Genomic DNA, 25327 nt, shown 5'->3' with positions numbered 1-25327 from the left:
TCACACTTTGGCATTGAGACACACATCAGGGTTTTATTTATTTCAATTTTCACAGATCACAGTGAATCAAGAATATAGATTTAATTAAGAGCAAGTTTCAACTAATTTTGTAAAAATTCATCACTATTAGCAGACTTCCAAATACGTCAAAAAATGAATCCTATTTTACCATGCTGGTATTAAAATATTAAAGCAACAGCTTATTTTAGCAATAACCCAAAAGAAGGGAATAAATCATATGCTACAGACCAATGCTTTGGCTGAAAGCCACATTCAAGGGCTTCCTGGGAAAAGGCAATTTCAGCTGTCTGCAGAATCCTGTCTCCTTCCAGTGCAGCATCCGGAGGCCTGGGTGACCTGATCCCAGTTGTGGGCCACCAGCAATACCTACAGCTAAACTGCATCCTCCGGTTTGCCAACCCTGCCCCTGGAAAGGAACTGATAAATAACTGAAGAGCCCAGGCTGCCAGAGGGAACGTGCTCTGTGCTGGGGGTATGGATTTCAGCCCTGCTTTCTCTGTGAGAGATGCATGACTGTAAGTTGAGCACAGGAATGTGCCACTGACACCAACCCTAAGGGACAGCCTGGGTCCTCGGATACAGCTGGACAACTCTGCCCCTGGAGAGCTGCAGGGGATGTGCTGAGGGACACAGAAACCCTCAGGGTTGAGTAAATCCTATGTGCATTTTACACCTGGCAGCATCCCTCTGCCTTTACCCTGCTCCAAAGTACTTGGGAAAAGACTCCCTTCTGGAGCCTGGTACTGGCAAGAATCTCTGAAGGCATAAGCAGAACCTTTAGGAATTAAATCTAACTGCGATGTTCCTACAAATTCAGCATCGTACTGCACTGGATGTTAATCAGGCCCAGGCCTGGTCCCTGTGCACTCCAAGGCAAGATTCTCAATGAGTCTCCAGGAGCAGCAAAGTGCTCCGAGCCAGCTACTGTGGAGCAGCAGAAGGCACTGCCCATAAACCTGTGGCACAAATGCAAGGGGCACTGGAAAATCCAATACAGCCCAACTCGGCTGAAGTTTGACATCGAGTAAAGCCCCAGTGCCTGGGGGGAAGCAACTAAAAGCCTCCGAATGTGCAGAGTCACCTCCCTTGGCACAGAAGGCAAGGCCGGGGACCTCCTGCACACTGCAGGGAAATGGAACAAGGTATTTCCACGGGGATCCTGTGCTGGGATTTTTATCAGAATGAACACCAAAACACCTGCCTGCAATCCCCGTATGAGCACAGAACTGCAGGAATTAGTTTGGACATTGCTGTTTTAAAGGCACAGCCAGGCAGCTCTCCTGGAATGACAGCCACAGGACAACCTCCTCAGGTCCCACCTTCTGTGCTGAGGTGCAAAGAACAGAGCACACATATTTAAAAGTATGGTTTACATGTGCCCATCCAAAACTCCCCTTGCACATTTTGGGAACTAAATTCTAAGGAGAAGTCTTCCCAGGCTCGTTTCTGCAGTATTGAATTATTTAATTACATGAAAGCCACAGGATGTGGGAGTCTAATTATATGGCACTTGCACCTTCTGGGCTACCTCCACTGGCACCCTGAGCTCACTGAGCAGGAGAACAAATGTGAGCTGCTCACCCCATTCCCTTACCTCTCCTAAGCAACCACCACTGGAATCTCCAAACAACTAAAGGTTATATAAGATTTATTTTTTCTTTACCCTAAAGACCAAGATTTGTTCAAAAAGTTATCTGGTTTTGGTAACCTTATCAAAGTGTCCTAATTGCTTTCAGTCTCAGATTAATAGATCATGTTTACTTGTACACAGCACATTTAGATGAAAGGTCCCCTAAGACTCACACCCTGAAGCTGCTTCCAAGCAAACCCAATACTACAAACGCTTCAGAATTTCTTGCTTATTACTTTGGCCAGGGAAAATCCTGGCATACACAGACTGTCAACAGTATCACCATGAGCAGCTTCCAGAAACAACTCTGGCAGGAAGGCTTTGTCTCTTATCAACATCTATCAGAGAAAAAAAGGACAGATCTACAAAACTAACAAAAGTAACCTGGGAATTAGTTCTGCGTGATTTCCACCAGACACCCCTTTACCAGTGGAGCTGAGGTTATAAACCCAAACATTTCACCAGCACCATGCTGGCAGATTTCAATCTTCTCCTCTGAGCAGCAAGTTGGATTTATAGCTCAGGTTTCTACAACTGCCCCCTAAAAAAATTATTGTTTGACTTGTTTTACTGGGATTTAATACATCCAGTTCTCTTATTCTAGTTCTTTCTGCTCTGCAGCCTGAGGACATGGTAACATCTACTAACATATTCCAGCTCCTTCTGAACTAGCATTCCAGTGGGGATTATTTGTATAGAAATACACACGGACACTTCAGTTACTGGTGAAAGATAATCAACTGCCTATTTTTTCCCATTCAACAGAAGACAATGACACAACATCATATGTGCCCTTAGAAAACATAAACTATTGATCCCAAAGGATCCCAGTAGGATCACCCCAAAAGTGCCTCTTCTAAAGGTCTGCAGCTGAGAATCCAATCCTTCTCTGCCCATCTGGCCTTTGCCTTTCTCTTCAGCCCTCCCAAGAATCCTCAATTATGAAGAAAATATGAGATTAGATCCGTGTGCACAGGATCCAAGCAGATCTATTACCGTTAGGGCAAATATTTTCAGCAAACAGAGGTTCCTGAACTGTTCAGTTCATGACCAAATCTCAGCTCATCTGAGTTTTAACTGAACAGAATTGAAATCCAAAGTTTAATAAATGTGTCTGTGCAACATTTTTGACTTGGTAACTGCACCACTGGATGCCATTTTCATGTCAGTGTTACTCATTCCCTTGGAGCCTTTCTCCAGAAGTCAGTATTGGGAACTCAGCAGAGAAATCCTCTTGCAACCACAGACATGTCACAGGCACCAATGTTCTAACACAATATTGCTATACCAACCCCAATAAAAACAAAAATCTACTCAGGATCCTTTAACACCAAAAGAAACCCCAAATACCAAATTTCTGCGATAGAGACAGAGCAAATACAATTTGTCCCACCCACCCAGCACACCAGGGCAATATCCCTTTCTTACCTGCAGCTGCAAGAAGGGGATGTTGAAGAATTTGTGCAGGTACTTGAGGCCAAAGCTGTTCTTCATGGAAGACTCAGCATAGCGGAAATAGGAGGAGCCAGGAGGCCTGTCCCAAGCAGAGAGAAGAACACTGTACCCAGGACAGACTGCACACACAGGGGCACTGGCTGAATTACACACCTCAAGCAGCCCCACAAGCCATCCCCCCACCCCCAAATGTAGGCCAGTGGATCATTCTGCCTGGGACTCTTATTTTGTGCACAGCCAAAATTCATGCTTTGATCCCCTGAAGGGTTGCAGAAAGTGGCTGTTGGTGTGTCACAGTGTCATGTGCCTCCTAGGCTAAGAAATACTCAGTCAGGACACTGGGATGTTGGTTTCCTATACTGGAGATTTACAGCTATACAAGTTTCTCATTTCTCAGTGATGGTTTTGGTTTAAAACCCCAAACAGAGTGACAAAAATCACATATAGAGATGAATCTGTAAAGAAATGATTACATCATGGACAAAGTCTTAAAACGGACACCATTTCTGTGTGACTGACACAGGCATAAGCAAGTAAGAGATGAGGAAAATGAAAAAATTACCTTAAAGACATGAAATGACATAAAAAGGTACAATCTACTGAATCTTGACCAACAAATAGTATTTTATACTATATAACAGAGCACTTCAGACCTCTGCATAAGCGAAATTCTTGTCTGGCTGGTGACAGAGGTGTATGACTTGGCTGTGCCCAGTAAATGCTGTGTGGGGAAGCTCAGAGGCAGAGCAAGGAGACAGCTGCACTGGCTGGCTCTCTTGTAGCTGAATTACTTAGAGCAGAGAATGGTTGTGCCGCAAGAAGAGGATTCTTTCACATGAGGACTATTCAGAAAAAATATGACTTCTTGGGAACAGCACTTCTGAAAGGCACTTGCTGCCAGGCCCTCCCTGCTTTCAAGGACACAGCAAACAACCTGCCCAGAGCAGGCTCCCGGATCAGAGCCCATCGTGTCAGCAGATGCTGCTGTGAGACACTGGGAGCCCAAAGCCAGGCCCTGGGGCAGAGGGTGCATGTGACATGGATGTGAAACACGGTTATCTATGGGTGATGTCAGATAGCAGTCAAGCCCTGCTGCCCTGCCAGGTGGCACAGCTCACCTGTTCAGGTTGTCAATGAGGTCCCGCACGTCACCCGGCAGGATGACCCGGTGCTCCCCCATGTCCCGGTAATTCCCAAGCACACACACTGGAACGTGGGTCGGTACTTTAGGAAGCTCCCTCAGAATATAGTTAAATGTCCTTCATCAGAGAAGAGGGAGAGAAAAAGGCAGATGAGTGGGAACATCCTTCTTTGAGCAGCTTCATGCACAAATCATAGGGAAAAAAAAAACCAAAGAATGTTTTTTCCAAAATTCTTCCAACTCTGTGGATTCTTTGTCCCCTCAGAGAAATACATTAAGGTTCAATATGTTTGGATCATTCTTTATCCCAAAACAACTTGATAAGTTCAATAATCCACTTCCACCAGCAACCTCACATCTCCTACAGCAATGTTTCCCTCAGTCCTGCAAAACTGTGTGGGGTCAGTAGAAGAAAAGTTTTCCCTCCTTTCAACTTCCCCCAGACTCTCTGACCAACAGCAAACCTGTACAACATTAGCTTAAATATAAAGCAGGAGCTCTTACCCCCTCCTCTTCCCACTCTGGTTTCCATATTTGCCTCACCCTCCTCAGCAGATGTGCAAAACGAACAGTTCATTACTTCTGTACATTAATGCAGCCCAGGGCCTCTAAATAATCCATACTAATACCAGTCTTCCTGGGAATTCCTCAGTAGCATTCCCGTTTCCCTTGTGTTCTGGGGAGCAGGGATTTGTAACATGCACTTTGCACCTGTGATAGCGCTAATTATCAAGCCTCAGCCAGCAGTGTATCAGCAACTGCAGCACACAACCTACTGGGACACTGCTTGTTTGGAACAAGCCCAGGAGAGGGGTTTATTAAAACCCATGTCACAAGACAAAGCTTTTATTTTAAGGGATACAAGCTTGCTTCAACTCATTAGGCTGGTTATCAGCTCTCAAATCCAACTGGGAATCTGGAAATCTAGAAGTAATTTGTTTTGCCTAAATAAGGGAGAATCATGAGATACCACTGAAGGTCTCTTACCACTGCTTGGTGATGTCAAACATCATCACTACACCATTGCAGTTCTTATAGACATCCAGGAACTCTGCATCCAGAGCCATTTCTGACTCTGCCTGAGGAAATAAAGGCAAAGAAGCAGCAAATAACTTGATTCAACGTTAGGCTTGTACAGAACGCAACAGATACAGTGCTGAATAGGCAAACTTCTAAAGGGGCAACCACCCTAAGGAGTATCTGTGGATGTCACGCCATCATTATTGAAGTAAGACACGTGGTGGTTCCCAGCTTCCACTTCCCACAGGAGCAGCACATGAAGCACCTGACAGTGTCTGACAGCACATGCTAAAACCCACCCCTGCCCTTTTCCCCTGAGCTCTCAAATCCTGCGTTGGCAAGAAAACTCCATATAAGCTACAGGGTGGAGGACAGAGGGCACAACTCCCATTCCATCTCTTTGCTGATCCAAATATTGACTATACTCCTAAACCTTCTGGTGTCCAAAGCCAGGAGGCAGTTTCTCTCATGGAGGACCGACAGAATTTATTAGCACCTGATTGTCTTCTCATCATTTGGACTCTGCAGGCCTCAAAGTCCAGACAGTACTGGACAGTACAGGTCCCAACTGAGTCTCCATAGCTCCTGCTGCAATTTGGCGCCTCCGGAACAATTCTCACTCATTTCCCAGGAGTGGAAAACGCACCATGTTTGCAAAGGAAGAAGCAGCTGCGCTATTTGTTCTCATAAAGGCTTTTTCCACGGGAGAATATTTTAAGGAAAATTGTCCTCATCTGACCACACAGCCTGAGCAGCACTGGCACCAGTGAAAGGTTAACAGCCCAGCTCTGAGGTACAGCCAGGGCAAGGCATTGAGAGACTTCTTGAGGCCCCACAGGAAGGCCCTGACAAAAGGACTTCCTGCCACTGCCCACAGGCAGAGAAGTACAAAGCTGCTGAGCAAACACCTCAGCAGTGCAGTCATTTCCAAAAGACAGAATGGAAACCAGCAGGGAAGTTGTGGTGAGGGCAGGAGAAGGGCTGAAATGCACAGACCAAAGAGTGCAGAGCATCAGGGGTCCCACTGCCCCTCACCCACCTGCCAAGCCAGTCTTAGAGCAGAAACAAATACAGAACTTGCTCTCCATGGACCAAAAGTGGATGAAAGGCCTCCCCCTGAGAGGCAAACCTCTGCATCCCAGGTGACTCACCTCCTGAGGGTCATTCTCCAGTTTCAAACCATCTCCTCGTTTTTTGCATTTTCCTTAAAAAGAATTGTACAAAAAAAAATAAAGCATTACACTGGGCAGAGAACTGCAGGATGGGTCTGGGCAGGACCACAGCAGTTTGAACATAACCTTAAAGCAAATCCTACTTCTACTGTAAGCCTGGGGGATGAGAAGGGGTAGGACAGGCATGCCTTGTTGAGGAATCCAAGCTCCCCATGTCAAGAATCCCAGCTAGTCTATTCAAAGATGCAGTAAGAATATCTGGGGTAGCTTAAACCATGCTCTTCACAGCATAAAGCCCCAATGACTGAGTAACACAGGGTTGGTGCACTCCTGGCCACAAAGGGAAGCTGCTTTGTTGCAGTTTTTTTTGTATTAGTGTTGAAGAAGCAAAAGCTCATGGGGCTGCTCTGACTGATGGCACAACTGCATGTGCAGCCTTCCTGAGAGATGCTGTGATACTGCTGTGCTGTCACTGACCTGAGGCAAGAGGTCAGGTCATAAATGTGACCTCAGAGCCCATCAGGTGCTTTGGGCTGCCTCATGACTAAGGAAAAAAGGGGTGGCAGGTGACTATGAGAATTTAACAGTCAAAAGACAGACAGAACTTACAGAAGGGGAAATCCAAGTGAAAGCAAATAAACTGTGGGAACGGGGCTGTGGAGACAGAGAGGGCCTACATGTGCTCCAAAGGCCAGAGCCGGAGGGTTGGGTCTGGGCATCACCAGTGTAGGTGCAGAAAGGAAATCCTCCAAAGGTATCACCCAAAGCACACAGAAATAAGCCAGAAGACAGGTACAACTCTGATTAAGCTCCCAGAAAAGTGTAAGAGGCAACAAGCGACAGACTTGGAGAAGACACTAGAAAACCACTCTAGAGTCTTGCCTCACAGTCCCACAGCCATGGGTCCACCTGGAGCAATTTACAGGTTTCTCTCCAACTCATCTGCTTCCTCTAAGGCTAAAGTCCAGCCCTCATAGTTAAAGGGCAGCCCCCTGAGTCTTCTCCCTTTCCTTACAGCTTAGGGAAGCACTTGATAAGTTCACAAAATGACATTTTAAAGTACCACCGGCATTTGACTCAGCACTCCCAGAAAAGGAGTCAGTGTTTTTAAACCTCAGCTCCCTGAAAACTTTGTGTTACATCAGTTACACTCTAATCATGTTTCCATATCTTACAGCCTGGAGTCATAGTAGACGGGTGTATCTGCACCTACGACCAGCAGAGTGGCCATCAGCTGACATGATTTTCTGGTGTAGACACCTGGCTCTAAGGATAGTCAGGAGTCTCAACATCTTCTGTCATCTACTGCCAAGAAGGTTTACTGTGGACATACAATGAAAAAATCTGTCCTCTTGTTTAAACTCTGTGTTCAGAGTCTCCAGAGTTTTATCAATGATAAGCACTGCACAATGAAGAACCCTGCATCATCTGGAGTGATATTCTACAGATACCAAGTATCTCCCAGATGTTACTGACAGCAGTTAAGAGCTGCACTTCTGAATTAACTTTGTTCTGTATTTTCTTAGTCTAAATAAAGACAAGCTAACTAAATTATACTGGCACAGACCTGGGATTCCTTCTCATGATTTCTAGAAATTCACTGTGTTGCTGACAACAGAAGGTGTTGGCAGCTCAGATGCACCTGCAAAAACCCTCCCAGTGACTCTGTAAAAGACTCTGCAACACTGAGGACCAAAATAGCTTCCACCAACTCTTCAACTCTGCTGAATCACATTGAGTGAAGACTTGTGGAATTCAGGGTTCTGCCAGATGCTGCATGTGAAACAAAGTATTTGTTCTTCCTGCACCCAGCTCAAGGATAAATAGTTAGAAAATACAGTTATTTAAGGAAAGTTTTAATGCTGCAGGTTACAGCAGGATATTCTGGTGGGTGCTTCTGCGCATCACTGCAAAATGTTGCACCACTCATGACATCTTACTGCTTGCATCTGAAAGCAGTAGAAATATTAATCCTGATCCTTCCTCATTTGGGCATTGTGTTTCCCCGAGGGATCCAAGTATGGGCTCTGATTTCTCCCGGCGCAGCTGAAGGTGTGGATTGTCAGGGCCATGCACGCCTTTTCCCACTTCAATTCATTTCAAGTCAGTGGCATTTGTGTGGTTTCTCTAAATATCAAAGCATTGCTATTTCTGCAGTCACTGCTAAATGATGCTTTGCGTGACCTAAATTTCTAAGTCAAGAGAAGCTCAAGCAACCACAAATACTATCCACCATTCCTCCCATCCTGACCAATCAAGGTGCCTGCCTAACCCAGGCACACTTACACTCAACGCTTTGAGATGGAATATATGACCTGCACGCCTCTCCCTGCTCATGGTTTTCTGTGTGGGTCCAGAGAAATGAGTAATCTTCTCGCACACGGCACATCAGTGCCGCAAAGGAGGTCACCTCAAAGGAGTCACAGAGCTGGAAAGCGCATGTGTGTACAGATTCATGCACAGGATCTATTTTTGGAACCAAAACTGCGGGATGAGCCAGATAGAGGCAAAATGTATGCAGTGAAAAGATGCAATTCAGCCTGTAAAGGCAAGTGCATGGTGAGAGTTGTGTGTTTGAGGTTGCACTGATGGGTAATGTAGGAGCCTCAATCAGAAAACAAGGCTCTTTGTGCTGTGATGGCTCAGGTTCTCTCCCTGAAATGATGGCTGCTCCTTATTCACAAGCATAGGAGCAACACTGACACCAAACACCTGTGGCAGCAGAGCTCCAAAATCTACTGAACAGTTCTTACTGGACACCAGAAGACTCGGGTTGTGATCAGCACCCGAGTCTCTGCATCTCTGTGTACCATCAGTTTTGGTGCAGGATAGCAAGGATTCAGTATAGCTTGCCAACAAATGCTGTCCACAGTGCAAGGGAGCTGCTTCCCTTCACCAGTCAAAAATACACATCTGGAATATTTGCATCCCCTGTGTTATCTAACTTGGGATGTCTGAAAATAACAAAAATATGAATTATGATCTTTCCTTCTTCTTGCAGCACAACTCTGAGAGGGACAGGGGTGAAAGGGCAGCAAGAAGGAAAGGAATCTCCAATACAAGGGAAACAGTTCATGCTATTTTGTGGGCAATAGAAAAAACTATGATCTGATCCCTTCAGGCGCGTATGGGAAAAGATGTGGGAACCAAACTGGCAGAAATTACAAGACAGGAATTCACAACTGTTCCTGAATCACCTGCATTCAAGCAGTTTCTCCGCATTCAGGATCCGTTACAGCTTATGACCTGCAGTAGTTACACAACTTGCTGCAAAGCCAGAAAGATGAGTCAGTAGTGTGACTTTTGCTGAGAGAGATCTTTCTTGTGTTCTATCAGTTCCAAAGGCAGCAAAGGAGATGATATTTACTACACATGCTGCACAAAATTCAATACAATCCATAGCTGGGGGCAAGCTCAACTTGGTAAGATTTAACAAATAGCATCCTTCCAGACACGAGTCCAGCTCCCTGAGCAGGCCCACAGAGAATGCAGTAGGGACTCCAGTGAGTCTGAACATCTTAAAAAAGAATCCCAAAGAGTCAAGAACAAGCAAAGAGGAGCAGCACAGTCTGGCAGCTGCCATTCCCCTCTGCTTCACCACACTAACCAACCTCATAGCTTTTAAGTTTTCACAACAAACCTCCCCACACTTCTCAATTAACTCTGGATGCTAAATAAACAACACCAAGCTAAGTCACCGTCCAGGCAGGGCCAGCAGAGCTGCCTCCTGCATCCTAAAAGATTCTGGAGGTAAAACCCACCCTGCTGAACCAGCAAGGACAGGGAACACACTACTGGGGAGCACCAGGAGAAGCATCATAGAGGAAAATCACTGTTAACTTCAGAAATATACATTAAGTTTTCAGGGTGCAATTCCCTGAAATTTGGGGTCCAATTCCCTTCTGCTATTCCCCCCAGTCCCCTGTGACAAGCACCATGGCAGCACTGCACAGCAAAGGAAAGCTCAAAGCTGCTTTACTCAACTGAAGTTGAAAACTGCAGTTCATGGATACACCTGTTAGATGGTCAAGCCATAATAACCCATTTCAGGGCTTCCAACGCAGCTTCAAACATCTTCATTTAAATAGAAGTCTCCTAATTTCCTCCAACAAGGAAATGGGGAAACACTGGTGAAAGAATTTAGCCTGGAAAACAACGTCATGTTGAAATGCATGTTCAGAACATGCATTTTTTGACAGTTTCAAATCCAGCCTGATAAATGCAGCATTCTGCCCAAGTCTAAATATGCACATTAGCCAGGATCTGGTAGGCAAGGAAACAAAAGGAGGATTTGGTCTTGTCAGCACTACGCTACAGCAGCACTGGATACTTTACTACTGGAAGTCTGCAGTGTAGTGTGGCTCTCACCCAAAGCATCGCGCAGGAGGATTTTTTGTCCTAAGCATACAGAAGGAAAATAAAAATGTCATGAGATAACATTAATATGAAAGTTAGATATGAGCAGGTTCTTAATGGTTAATATGAACATTTTCCTAAAGTTGCACTTATCAGGAATCCACCATGCTATGGTAATAGGAAAGGATTTGATTTTGTTAACATCTTTTTACACTGCACTCACTGAGCACAACTGATTGCAAAAAATACATATCTGTGGTCCATAAGCAGGGATCTTAACAGAATGAGTTTTATTTTAAAAGGCTACAAAGTGGAGGGAAGAGAGAGAGTCCCTTGAAATTTCTAACACAGGCTTCACTGTCAGAAATAAAAGCAGGGGCAGAAGAGCTGTTATCAACATCTGCATGTATCACATCCCGTCTGCTTTGCCAGAAAAATTACAAGTCTCTAGTTGAGAAGATGACTCTGCTCAGAGAAGCTATTCACAGAAATAAATGCTGGAACCACATTATTCCCAAATTAACTATCTATCTATTCATACCAAAGCTGCAAGGCAGCAGGAACACAGATGTTTTGCTCAGATTCCAGCTTCTCACTTGTCATCCCATGATCCAAAAGCCAAACTGTAATCAGACTGACTTCAGCAGTAACTCTGGCCAAAGCAAGGTTTTGTCTATACTGTGAAAACTGGGGCTTAAACCAATAAAAAGATAAAGTACACAGGATTTTCATTTAAAGTTCCTGGCTCAAGTTTACCCTGAAGGCTCCATTATGCATCTGAACCAGAGCCACCACCTCTAATTACTTTTCTGGTTTTACTATTTTGAATACAATTCAGCTAATTTCTCTCTTTCCCACTCCCTATTGTATTTATTGTCTCAGTTTTAGGTGTACTCAGTGTAAGCTGCACAGGTGGTGGGGCAGAGGTGGTGCCCCTCAGATGCCGTTCAGACAACAGTATGGATTCCAGCCAAGGCTGCAGGAAAGGCAGCACCAGACAAACCATCAAAGTTTAAGTTTTGATGACTGTGGTCAACAGATTTGACAGAGAGAGACACCAAACAAGGAGCATAACCCACAGAGCAACAGCTGCTCACCTGTACAGCTGCTTTCCTGACCATACTCACACTAAACCAGGAGCCTGACTGATACCAAATGCCTCTTAAAAGCCAAACAAGATCTGCATTTGGGGCTACAGAATGGGTTGCTGAGATTTACATTTGAACCCCAACCCCTCCCAGGAAGAGATCATACTGCCTATCCCAGTTTGCACTGCATCCAGCCTGCATCTTCACAGATGTTTTGGGGTTTGGCTTTACTTTTTATAAAATAGAAGTTTACACTCTGACAAAAATTGAAAACTAATGAAAAATGTATTTATACATCATAATGCTTTCCTTGGCTAGGTGTTTAGAAAAGCTTTTGAGAATGCACATATTGCATTTTCTGTCGTAAGTAAATTTAAGTAATTGGCTTCTCTTTCATCCTTTCCCCCTGCAAGCACTACCCACTGCAGATACTGTTTCATCCACTTAACAATAGCATGCCTTCACAAAACAGCTGAACAAGAACTTTCAGAACCAGAGAAAAGAACTTGGAACCTGTCTAAACATACAGCAAACTATAAAGGGAAGAAAGTAAAGTTTATTCTAAAGCTCAGAGAATCTGAATACACTGAGCACCAGGCTACTTCATCTGTCATGGGCACATGGAACAACCGCTTCTGAACTGCTTCTGGGTTTGATCAGTAGATTCCAGATCAGTTCAGATTCTAGATAATGGGCTCTCAGCATAGGACACTCACATCTCCTTTCCATATTTTTTTCAGGAAGTAATATCTGTGCACTTGAAAAAAGTAAGTAGAGATGTTTTTTCAAAGTAGAATAAGTAGGTATTTCTATATTCTATGTAAGTTTTTAATCAAAATTGAGAAAGAACAATAGATCTCCATTAGAAAAGAAGTTATAAATCTTACCTTTGTCAACTACATCCCATACTTCAACTTTCACAATATCATCAGTGGCTGGAAGCACAATCAGAAAACAAAAGATTAAAAGAAGGTTTCAGTGATATGTCCATCACTCAGTGCTCACCAGAGAGAGCCCAACCCAAAGCCAACATGGTGAAAGTAGCACAACAATGCCAAAAGAAAAGCAAATCCTGTGTGAGAAGAAAACCCAACCAGAACAAGAAGGTGGTGCACTGCTGAAGGTCCGAGCTGTCAACCAAAACCATGCCATCTAAAGAACTTCCTAAAAATTCTTAGTCACATAAGTGATGGCTGGATTTCCTTGATGGTTCATGTCAGATTTGAAGCGTGTTGTAAGTATTTTGTGTAGATTCTTTCCATAACACACAGAGCTTTCCATAGCCCTTCAAAAATGATGAAAATTTAATTCTGAGGATAAAGTCTGGTCTATAAGCAAGACGTACAACTGGAAGAAGGAATACACACATTTAGGGAAGATCAACCTTACTAGTGGCATTTCCAAGTAAACGTGACAGCCAGTGCAGACACCCCTGCAGCTACCAGAAACATATTTTCTCTGCACATTTCTAGGCGCATTTCGTGAAAAATAAGGTCTCACTGGCACTTTTGCCTCTTACAAGCTGCAGCATCAATAAATTACAAGCAGTAACATAACTGTATATTTGAGTTGCTAAAATCTTAAGCAAGACGCAAAATTCTAACTCCAGTGACTGGCACTGATAGCACAGACAGCAGTTTCACTTTTGGGTGGCATGAGGGACAGGCAGATCTGATTCAATGTTTCCACAGAATCCAAGGAGTCTGATCTTCAGAAAGTTGTTCCAAGAAACAGCTGCTTTTTGGAAATGTTATAGGCTTCAAAGCAAAAGCTTGTAGCTGGAGCAGCTCTGAACATAAAGCAATGGAATAGGAGGATAATGTCTCAGAGTAGAAAATAATCTCACAGGATGGCATGAGAGTTTAGCTAAGTGTCACTGTCAACCAGGAAAAATTTTCTCTTCAGAATTCACTGTTGGTTTAACTTAAATGCTTCAAAATATTGTAAAGACAGATTACGAATAAAGGAAAATTTTGATCCTCTACTTCTGGAGAAAGATCGTTTTTTACATTTATGCATGATGCAAAATCGGCCTCTGTTTTCCTCACAGTAACTTTCACTTATCTCCCCCTGTGCCAGCTGGCAGTGGGCACTGGACACACAGGAGACTCCCCCCAGGTCAGCCAAGCCGGTGCCTCGCAGGACTGAAAGCACATGGGTGTACAGCAGCCTGCAGTCTGAACACTTCTGCTCAAACCACTACACTCCCCAAATTAATTCTGTCCCTGAACATTCCTACATACCATCAAGCCATGTGCAGCTCAAGTCCAACATATTAGTCATTCCCCTGGCACCCAACTGAGCCAGCTCCTCACTCAGTGGCACTGGCACTGAAAGGAGCTCTCCCTGTGCCCTGGACTGCTCAGGGTGTGCCGTGCCCCTGCGGGTGCTGGGACACAGATCAGCTAGTGGAGGTCTGCCCCAAATTCCTGCCCTGCAGGTGATAAGGCAATCCTGGTGCCTTTCTACAATCAAGACTTGCTGTAAAAGGGTAGGAGATGTTTGCCTTTTCCAGATGCCAGATTTTGCAGGGGCTCGGGAGGAGCCCAGAAAGCTACTTGTTCTTTCCAGCAGTGCCACGTGAAGCTGTACATCAGCACTAACAAGGGGCTCCTGGGGAGAAGTTGGAACCCCAGTTCAGAGAAGTGAACCCCTGTGGTGACAGGCAGTGTTCTCCCATGAGGTGACCCAGTGCTTGGCACTGGGACTTTGCTCCCAAGCTCCAGAGCTCTCCACCTCCTTATCAGGAGCCAAACACACCCTCAGTTATGATTTGTTGACCTGCTGAGTGATTTCTGCAGTACTGACACCCTGCTGAGCAGGCAGCTGGGAAGCTGAACCTCTTGACCCCCACAGACCTGCTCGACACCCCTTTTGTCTGAGGGAAAGGTTGAAATTTCTCAAAGAAAATGAGATTCTGCATGAGATCCAAGAAAACCAAAACTGTATTTCCACATGTTCCTGCTAGCTCACAGCCAGGAAGTTTTTTCATCACTAGTGTCACTCCTGATGATCCTGATCATGAAAGAGGATAATTGCTTTAGTGCTGCTGTGTTGGCTTTGGTGTGTGATTCATGCCCAGCAGCATCTCACCTGAACTGGCTCTGGAAGGGATGTCGCAGCAAAAACAGAGCCAGTTCATCCTTTCAGCTCCCTAACTTGGATTAGCACAAACCACGATCAAACCACTGGAAAGATCTGTTCTCAGCTGCTATTTGGCCAGGTACTCCATAGCACACTGAACACTGCTTTCCCAGAAAACGGTGGAGAGCTGTGAGAAGACTCCAATTGCAAGAACACTCATTCAAAAATAAGAATCATCGGATTGTGGGTGGGTTCACCACCATGAACTCACAGGTCCTCAGGCATTTTTACTCTCCTGCAATGACAAGATTCACTTCATTCGCTCTGGATCACAAATCCTACAGCACAGGGCAGCTCTGCCATCCCTCACTCCCACCCATAAAGCATTCAAAAGATCTGAACGAAACTATTTGCCAATGTTTATTTCAGACTTCATTTCTGAGGCTGCCAAACAGAGAATAAAATTGGTGACTAGCATAATCTAAAAAAGTGTTCCTTAGGGTCAGGAATGGTAACTCCTTACTTGGACAAAAATATTACAAATATCCATTACAACTGGTACAGAAAAGCAACTTTGTTCATTCTGCGTAGGAAGAAATAACTCAAATTCCGCTACCTTTATTAATTCCTCAAGTATAAAATTTCTGAAGGTGCTACATTCCACATCTAAAATGTCATTCTTCTAAGACCAGGCAATGTAAGAATCCTTCAATATTTGACAGCAATTTCATTAACATCTGTAAATATTTGCTGCCAACTACTTCATAATGTTTATTTAAGGTAGCTTGAGAGCATGATCACAGGAAAAACAAACTTTATTTTTCCTTTACTGATTAACTTGGCCAACGGGGCAGGAATTACATCTGAGCCAACTACTCTGAGGGCCCACATCACCTGTCTTGGATGGAAAGTTCTCAAAGCAGGAAACAGACCTTATAACATCTTTTAAAATGGGGGTTACATTTTAAAACAAGTATTAAGAAGGTCAGTGGAGAATTTCCTATACTGCTGGAAATTATTACTAAGACAATAGTACAGTGTTTTACAACTGTAACTGAAACACAAATGAAAGGCACAATTTCAGGTACAGCCTTCCAGATAGTTAGACAAGCTCAGCAACACTTCGCCTTGAGGAAAGTCCATCAGCATATGTACATACTGCTGTCAGCTCTGGCCAGGGAGTTCTACAGAAACCCAGCACACCGAGGTTAGAACTGGGCACCAGAAATAACCGATAGACCTGTGGTTCTCAGTACACAGCAAAGCCACCCCAGGTGTAGATGTTTCCTATCCCATTATTGCACCCATGTTGAAAAAGCCAGTGCCTGAGCCTCAGCTCAGGAAGAGAAATGCAGACACAGGTGAGATGACTGGATCTTTCTCCAAACACCATTTTGCATGTACACTTGCGTTTTGTACCTGTCTATGGATACAAAAACAGTTAGGCAAGAATAAGCCTCTTAGAATTAAATGCCAGACTCTGAGGTTGTATCTACCAGCACTGTTATGTTACCTACACCCATCAGAGACGAAACCCAACTCTGACCTTTAACCCGTGATAATGCAGAAACCCACAATTAACACTCAGTGCATTCTTTACACTCGCATATCCAGGAAAGAGGAATTTAATTTCTTACTATGATCTAAGTCTGTTTAGGCTGAAGCATTCAAGTTTGATTTTGGAGATAGTTTCCATCATCCAAACAACTTGTAAGCTCTGTGTTCATTCCTCAGTAACTGATGTGCTGATATCCTGAGAGAGAGGAAGAGGAGTGAGGGGAAGGATGCCACAGCCAGCATACACCATGCCAGAGGTTTGGCTGCAGGTGGGAAACACTGTGTGACCACAGCAGATCTGCTGGTGAACATACCCTGTAGTTTTGTGAGCATTATCATGAGACTTGGGCATCGTGGTATCACCTGACAATAGAAATTTGAGTGGTGAATCAGACCCAGCACTCATTTTGGTGCTCACCCCAATGCATGTTCTCCCAGCTGGGAGGAGACGGACAGTATCTGATTCAACAGAATGTCTGACTGAGGCAGATGGACAATGTCTGATAATGACAAACAACTGCTGACCGTTTGTGTACAGCACACTCGGTCTTACAATTTCATACTGAATCAGTAGTTCATCCCACAAGGCTGTGGCATTCTTTTTCAGGAACCTGAAAGCTGGACTTGATGCACTGTTGAGTCACAGCCTTATGCAATTTCAATGCCTGCAGTGTCTCCTCAAGCAAGAGGCAGGGCTTTCGCAGCCACTTTATACTATTAGAATAATGGGGAAAATTAAAATACAAAATCATATCTGATCACCCAGAATCCAACAAACACTTAAAAAAGGCACTGGTATTTCTGTGCCTCAGTAACTCAGCCTAGAGCTAACAGTACTACATTAATTTTTGAAACATCACCTTCCCCAGTTACCAGATGCTCTTTATATTTTCATCAGTGAAATCTAGTTTTCTCCCTGCTATTCATTTCTAGGCAACACCCAAAGCCTCAAAGCCAGATTTACATAATAACTCATTTTCTTTAACATGTCAAGCATATCACAAATATCTCAAATACTTCAGACCACCTATTAAATGCTTCCCTTGAATTGTGGCTTCCACAGACACTTTAGCACTTAAAACATACAGTTTCTGCGAAGTTATTAAAAACATGACTGAGAAACTATGAATAATAAATTAAAATAAAAAGTGATGAGAAACCATTTTATCTCCCAAGAAGAAAGAAGCAAATGAGGCTGCAGTGGAATTTCCTCCCCCAAGGCACTGTCGCATGACTGTCAGTCCCTCCACTCTATTCCATCTTACTTTTATAATTCCAGTGGATGCTGGTGACTTGGATCTCCTGAGTCGGAATATATTCCTCAATAAATTTCTTTCCCTGTAGTCGGTGCCAGAGTGTGGTTTTCCCAGTGTTCCTGTCCCCTCGGATGACAATTTTCACTGGGGAAAAGAAAAGGCAGACAAATAAACTTGATTAAACACAACTTGAAGAACACTCTGAAAGGCATGTTAACTTTTTACAAGCATTATTCAGATGTAATTAGTCCTCCCATATTACACAGGCATGATGGGGTTCATTAGAAAACATGAGCCCCAGTCATTAAAATCAATCTTTATTCAGTGACTCACACCAGCTGCTCAGCAGAAAGAACCACCAGCAAGGCTGAATCTTCAAAATCCAGCCCGCTGAGCCTCTGCTCTGTGACAGATGCATGTGATCCCTTACCCAAACCAGCAGTAGTTTGGTTTAGGAGGTAAAGGCCTGAGCCGTAGCTGGACCAAGAACTCCTCCAGGAAAGCCAGAGGAGCAGTGACACAGCCAGCTTTGGTGCACATGAGGCTGGAACACCACACCAATCATGGATTAACACAAGAATACTAGGTGGCTTTTCCAAGACTTGTTTATCAAGGAACAAAGAAGTTGTGGGTACAAGAAGTCTCCTACACACCCTTCCCATTGTATGCAATTAGACTACAAGCCCCCACGTTATCCCATCAATATGACAGCCCATGTGAGCCTTCCTTGAGCTCTCTCTGCCCAGCAGCGTGGCTGCATTATGTCCCCTGGAGCTGGGACACCTCTTAAGCTTCTCCTTGAGGCAGACACCTTTCACCTGTGACAGATTTCTTGAGGAGTCTAAGCAGAGCTCTGTCTAAACTGTGGCTGGACTGCCTCTCCCCTTCAGCTGGGGCACTTCTGTCTCAGGTTCCTTACCTGGGACTGAGAGACCCCTCCACCCCAACAGTAAGGGACTGATGGCATGCAGAGTTAATACTAATGAAATTGATACTCAGTATTAGTTATTATAAACTTTGTATAGATAATTCCATTAGACATAAACCGCTGTCCAAGTCTGAGACTAAGACTGGACCCAGATGCATGTAAGCTTGATCAGGAGTTTAGAAAGGGGGTCCCCTCTGAACCTTGTGACCCAACAGGAGGGTCTCCCTCAGCCTCCTGCATCTCCAGTCTCTGCGTAACTCATTCCAGCTCAATTCTAACTCCATTTTTCTCTGGGTGTTCCATGCATGTGCTCAGTAGCAGAGTGAACCTTGCCATAAAGTGGTGTCAAGTCACACTTGAACAACACCACATTCAGACCACTTTTGCTCATACACTGCTGCTGATTCTTTAAGTGATCTAAATCACCCTTTAGCAACATCCTCCCATCTTTCTGCCTTCTCTACCTCTCCCTGGCCCTCACTTCCATTCTACCACACCCTGTTCCCTTGCTGGCCTTTTCTGCCAGGCTTCTCCCTCCATTACCTCCTCTACCATTTCCATTTCTCCTTAAACACTTCTCATTCCTTGAGAAAACAGAATCACAGAATCATTTAGGTTGGAAAGGATCTTTAAGATCAGCTAGTCCAACACTGCCCCAGCACTGCCAAGGCCACCACTAAACCATGTCCCCAGGTGCCATATCCACATGGCTTTTAAATCCCTCCAGGGATGCTGACTCCTCTACTGCCCTTGGCAGCTGTGCCAGGGCTGGACAGCCCTTTTTGCGAAGAAATTTTCCCAAACTAAACCTTCCCTGATGCAATTTGAGGCCATTTCCTCTCCTGCCACTTGGTAGATGAGCCCAACTCCCTGGCTACAACCTCCTGTCACGAGGCTCTTGTGCTGGTTGCTTCAGTTTAGACAGAAACGCATTCAAACTCTTCCACAGAAATCAAGTGTCCAAATATCAAAAACTGTAGCAATTAATATCACGAACTTTCCAGAGCTGACCCAAATGTTACCTGATTCTTTCTGAAAACCCCACTTATTGTTTTCTAAGTTTTCTGTTACAGTGTAGAAACTTTTTTTTAAAATACCATCCTTGTTTTTAGTGGCAACCACAGGGTTACTGGGAAACATAAACTGGCCTGAACTGGATTTTTATGCTCGCGTTTTGAATTGGAGCTACGATTCTCTGGAAAATGGGCTACTCACAGACATCTAATGGCAGTAAGGTGATTAGCATTAGGTTGTACATCATCATTTGGGCAAGGAGATCTGCAACCAAAGGCTGCCTTCTGCTGCAGCTCAGGAGTTGTTGCAGTGATTTCAAAGAGCTGAAGAGGTCAACTTGAAGATAAAACATATACAGAGTCTGTAGAGGACTTCTGTCTCGTGCTGAAGTTCCACTGTGCTTCTGCTGTTGTACACAGAGGTTTATTCTTTTTCAGAGCTGTTTATTCTTTTACAAAATTACTTACTAACACAGCACGAAGATAATAAAGGCAAAAATTAACACAGCCAGGCAGGTACATCCTGGGCTGTGGATGAATGTGGGAAGAGGAGCATAATGACAGGTGAGGTCAGTGCTGTCACCTGCAGGACAGTAACAACTTCTGCCTTGTTTTGATTTGAAGTTAAATCAGTACTTACTGCAAACAGCCATAGGTTTGCAGCAAAGGCAGGGAAATTATCCGTGGGAAGAAGGGTAGGGATGGCGAATAGATCAAGTGGCAAGGAAAAAGCTAAACAAATCACTTTATTCATATTGTTACTGCCTCAGGAAAACCAGAGGGATTTCCGTTCTCCAGAGGGGGAAACAAAAGCAGAGAAGATACAGGCCCAGAGACCAGGTCTCAGACCAACTAGAACTGGAAATCAGGAGTTCCCAGCTCTGCCCATATTCCTCCAGGACCCCGCAGCAAAGATCCCCAAACTAATAACCCCATGCAGACATCCATAACCTTGTCCTCATTAAGGTCTTAGGGACTGCAACTGAAATGCTTTGAGCTGTTTCTGCTGCCAGAAGCAGCACCACCTGCTCTGCAGACCCCCTGCACAAGCACAAGCGAAGCAGCAGGCAAAGTAGGGCTGGCACATGCTGCACAAACACCTGTTTTAGGCCATAGACGAAAACAAGAGAAAGTGGGAAGCAGCAGGAAGAGGAGAAGCCCTTCTTTTGGGAATTGTGCTGAATGAAAATACTTACCAGAGTCTGGGAACTATGACTTTAAAGCAACACAAAAAAAGTAAGGACTATAATGCTTACTAAACAGATATGCAATATTAATTAAGTTTTATCTTTGAAGGCACATTTTAGGCAGAAAAGGAATAAGGAGAGGGACTAGGGGGAATTCTTGAGCTACTGCCTTTGGTATTTCAGTACTGGTGACTGTTCAGCCTGTGCTTCAGGCACACACAGCAGTGGGGTTTGTCAAGTGATGTGCACACTGGATGCAGCATATAAAGCCCAGAGCAGGAGGTGTTCTGTGTTCTGGGGAACAGGATGGATGGATTTGAACCTTCCCTGATCACCAGTGGATAACTCCCAGGGAATAACCAGCCAGAGCCATTCATTTCACCCTTGTTTGCCCATCCCTGCCTTACATAAACAGTCAAGTTTGAGTACCCTTGTGCTAGTCCTTCCTTGTGTAATTGGTCTTGTAATTTGTTCAAACAAGCACCACTGCCCTAACGAGATCCACCTTCCCTCTCCACCGAGCCCACTCGCTCTGGCCGTGCTTCCTCCCAGGGCCAGCACAGCCCTCAGAGTGGCAACACAGCACACCTGATCCAGGGCCAGGCTATCCCAAGCAGGAAAGCAAGAGAAAGCTCTTACCAGGATTGGTTCCCCATTTTCCCCACCCTTGAAACCATGATCCCCTATAAGCATCCCAGCCATTACATACATGGCACAGACCCATCATTTTCAGCTCTGTGCCTTCTGAGTGCTCAGGGAACTTTGGTGTTGACTGGGCCACAGCACAGAAACCAGAGCAGCTCTGTGCAGGTGGTACAAAGAGCAAACAAGGAGTGTGTGTGCTGGAATGCCATATGGAAATGCTTTCCTTTTGAATTAGGATGTCCCAAGCACAGGACGTGACTGCTGCCAAGGGCTGGTACTGGCCTTTGCTCTCATCACTTCATTAGAAACCTAAACCCTCCCACCCTGCAATGCTCTTCGTTTTGAAAATGTGACTGTGGGAGAGCAACCATCGAAACAAATCATTTGGGTTCAGTTTAGTGGTACATTCTACCCAGTGTTTGTAACTGTCAGTGCCATTAAAACACCTCAAACAGCATTCCCTCAAACAGGGGGCTGTTCTGAGCCCCTCGGCGAGCACCCAGAGCCAGGTACAAGGCTCAGGTCCTGGCCCGCTTTATCAGCAAACAACCCAAAGCATTCTCAGCACATTAAATATATTTCTAGGAAGGAAACAGTCTTTAGTCCAGGATCAGTAGTAATCTAATGCAGCAAGGAAACGTTTCTGTAAATAAGTCATCACAGCACCCTATGGTTTAGGTTTAGGTAGCTCCAGGGGAACTGAAGGAGCTGTAAAGATCTGTGTGTGCTAATGGTGGCTCCAGACCGTGTCCTGCACTCCTCGACTGAATGTCAGGGATTTGTCCAGAAAGGAGAATCGGCAATGCACAGGATTTGCAGCTCTGCCCTTCCCGAGCAACAGCCCTTGTAATGACATTCCTTCACAGCCCATCTTCAGCTGTGACCACCTCACCATGCTGGAACATTCCCCATCTACCCAGTGCCGAGGCTGTGGAGGGTACTTGGAAGCCCTTTTGTAAGCCAGCCTGTATCTCCTATAAATATTATATAACAGTGATGCTGGGAAGAGTTACTATGGAGATTGGAAAGCTTGCCTTAAGGCAGTGACAGAAAGCTGCAGTTTTATTCCAGCTGTAAAGCAGTAACTAGAACACAAATCCTGGTAACACAGAGCACAAACCAAAAAGCTTTCCTGAGGCTTTCAGTAACAAGACAAAAAGCAGTGAAGCTACAGTTGGCATTTTTGGCCTTGCACAAATGGCAGGCAGGTTCACATCCACGGGTCAGTCACCACAGAACTGAGCTGGTCCTGTCCACTGCTGTGCCAGCAGGATACAGCTGAGCTGTTCTGTCTGCAGCACAAACCTGCCCTGTCTGAGGAGTCAACTCCTCTCTCTTACATAATTCACAAGCTGGTATTAGCTACCTGATCTCAGATATTCAGATGCCAGTACAGCACGCAGGTGTTCTGGGCTGTGGCTGTGGCCACATGAAGCCTCTGCACAGCTCAAGGGTCTGTGACCAGCAGATCACCAGGTATATGTTCAAGGATGCAGTGCCATATTCCAAGGCAGCAGTTTCACTCTCACCCCCATCTTTCACTGGAAATCCACTCTCAACAATCACACTGCTGTTGTTCACATTCAGGACTGCTTGCTAAGACACTAATTTTATAAATTAAGCAGATGTGCTATAGATAAAGGCACCAAAAGCTCTCCCCAGTAAAGCAGAGCACATCAGTCCCAAAGCAGTCAATAGCCATAACATTAAACAAAGCAAAAAACACCCCAAAACCCAAAGTGCTAACTTCTACATCACATTCTGTTCCAGACTAAGATCCAACATAAGCACTATTCCTGAAACGTGTGCCTCCACAGTGCCAAGTTTACAAATCAGTCTTTTTCCCACCTGCCAATCTCTCAGCCTTCTGCAATCTGCCTCCCTGCCTGCCTGAATCCACACAACTGAGCTGGTGCTTGCAGCGCTCCCTAGAACCCACTCCATTTTCAGCAGGGATGACATAACTGCTGTCCCTGTCTCACGACTGTTACTTTGGGATTGATTTCACATAATTGCAGTGCCCTCCTGAAACACTGTATTAAAAATCACCTTTACTGGCCTCCAAGGGAAAAACACAGCCCTAAGCCTCAACACTGAGAGGAAAAGAATTTTGAAAGTATTCCCTAAGAAAAGAGCAAATGTATCAGTTGCAAAGAAGACAGTCGGGATGAATGATGTACCAAGGGCACACAGAGGCATTCACAGCTCACCTTTCATTAGAGCCTGGCAGGGCTGAGCTTTTTAATAGACCATTATCATATAACAACTAGAGCTTAATTATAAACACTATTATTCGGGGCTGCAAGGAAGGTCACCCACGCCCTCAGGGGAGCTACCCGCTTGATGCTTGAACTGACACAAACTGATGTACAAGGCCCTCTTGTGCTGTGCCACAGCCGGCAGGCAGCACTCAGGGACGCTGCTGCACCGCGGGGCCCGAGTCCTGCACCGAAAGATAAAAGTTTCCCATCCCTCACTCCTCCCACGCTTCCACGAGCTCCAATGCTTAACTCTACACTTGCCTTTGGGCCAATGCGGGTAAAAGCACCACCAGGCACACGAAAAGCACACGCACCACCAGCCCCTCCGGGGTCCCAGCGGCCACCGGCCGGGGCCGTGTCCCCCCCGGGCTGGCCGAGCCCCTGCGACCCCGCGCACGACTCACTGTTATACTGGACTCCCTTGGCGAACCTCCTCTGCAGCGCCTGGTTCATGGACTGCAGCCCCGCGGGGATGTTCTTGTCGCGGACCGCAGCCTGGTCCGAGCCCACCAGCTTCTTCAGGGCCGAGAACATCTTCGCGGTCGCTCACCGGCACCGCCGGGGACGGGCCGAGCGCGGGCTCAGGGCCGGGGGGCGCCGGGCGCTCTGGGCGCTAGAGCAGAGGCATGCGGGGCGACGAGGCTGCGAAGCCCGAAGCAACGGCGTAGGGGCTGTGCTGCGGGGCAGGGATAGCACTACCGGGCAGATCCACACGGGGGAGAGCAGGTGAGCCGGGTGACCAGGAGGAACCGGCGGATCAAGGGCCGAACATAACGCTACAGCCACCGAGGTGCCTTTGGTACCGAAGTGTCGAGAAGTTGGATGCGTAAAGTGTCGCAAGTGTGGTCGAACCGGATGGCCGTAAGGCGACTACTCAGCACCACGCCGGGGCCGGGCCGCGGGCCGAGAGCACAGGGAGCGGGAGGCGCAGAAAGTGGGATTCGTCCACGATACGCCGCCATCTTGAGCTCTTCCTGATCGCCAGGGTTGCCAGGCCAACGGCGCGCGCGGCGACGGAGTACGCCGGCACGAGCGGGGAAAGACAGACAGGGCGGCGAGAGCGCGGCGCCGCGGGACATGGAATCCCCGTCACCTGCAAAGGCTGAGTGTAGCCTAACCCGTCCGAGACCCCACAGCCCCCCAAAACTCTCTCAGTGCCCTCCTGTCAGATTCACAGGCCCCCACCTGTGACCCCCATAACCCCTCCTGGGGCCATGCCAGCATCCCTGGGTCTCCCCGCAAACATTTCTAGTCCCCGCCTGGGACCTCTGTAACCCCCTGGGATCCCCATAACCCCTGTAACCCCCTCCTGGGACCCCCATAGCTGCCCTCTGACCCACCCCCATAACGTCTCATGGGGCCAGACCTGAATTCTGGGACCACCCCCAAAACACCTCTAATCCCTTCCTGGGACCCCTATACAACCTGGGACTCCCATAACCCCTGTCATCCCCCCTGTGCCAGCCCCATTTTCCCCCGTGACCCTCATAACCCTGCAATTCCCTCCTGTGAC

General features: G+C 45.9%; 1 protein-coding gene across 4 annotated transcripts in view; it reads right to left on the bottom strand.

Annotated features, from left to right (window-relative positions):
* The window catches only part of RABL6 (RAB, member RAS oncogene family like 6), a 54653-nt gene extending 30235 nt beyond the window's left edge, over positions 1-24418 (bottom strand). For 2 of the 4 annotated variants that reach the window (XM_018074345.2, XM_018074348.2), the window contains exons 1-8: positions 24219-24387; positions 17790-17924; positions 12771-12818; positions 10808-10837; positions 6419-6471; positions 5235-5326; positions 4225-4365; positions 3080-3185 (exon numbers count right to left, since the gene is read on the bottom strand). In XM_018074345.2, the coding sequence (XP_017929834.1) occupies positions 3080-3185; positions 4225-4365; positions 5235-5326; positions 6419-6471; positions 10808-10837; positions 12771-12818; positions 17790-17924; positions 24219-24348 (735 nt within the window). In that variant the 5' untranslated portion in view covers positions 24349-24387. Of the gene's footprint in view, positions 1-3079; positions 3186-4224; positions 4366-5234; positions 5327-6418; positions 6472-10807; positions 10838-12770; positions 12819-16604; positions 16721-17789; positions 17925-24218 lie in introns of those variants that run through there. The other 2 variants (XM_018074351.2, XM_018074350.2) reach the window with 2 other exon arrangements.
* Between the last annotated feature and the right edge of the window lie 909 nt (positions 24419-25327).

The sequence above is a fragment of the Manacus vitellinus genome, unplaced genomic scaffold, assembly GCF_001715985.3.
Source record: "Manacus vitellinus isolate BGI_N305 unplaced genomic scaffold, ASM171598v3 scaffold_27_pilon, whole genome shotgun sequence".
NCBI classification, from domain to species: Eukaryota; Metazoa; Chordata; class Aves; order Passeriformes; family Pipridae; genus Manacus; species Manacus vitellinus.
The sequence above is the reverse complement of the archived record's forward strand: the minus strand, read 5'-3'. Positions and strand labels throughout refer to the sequence as shown.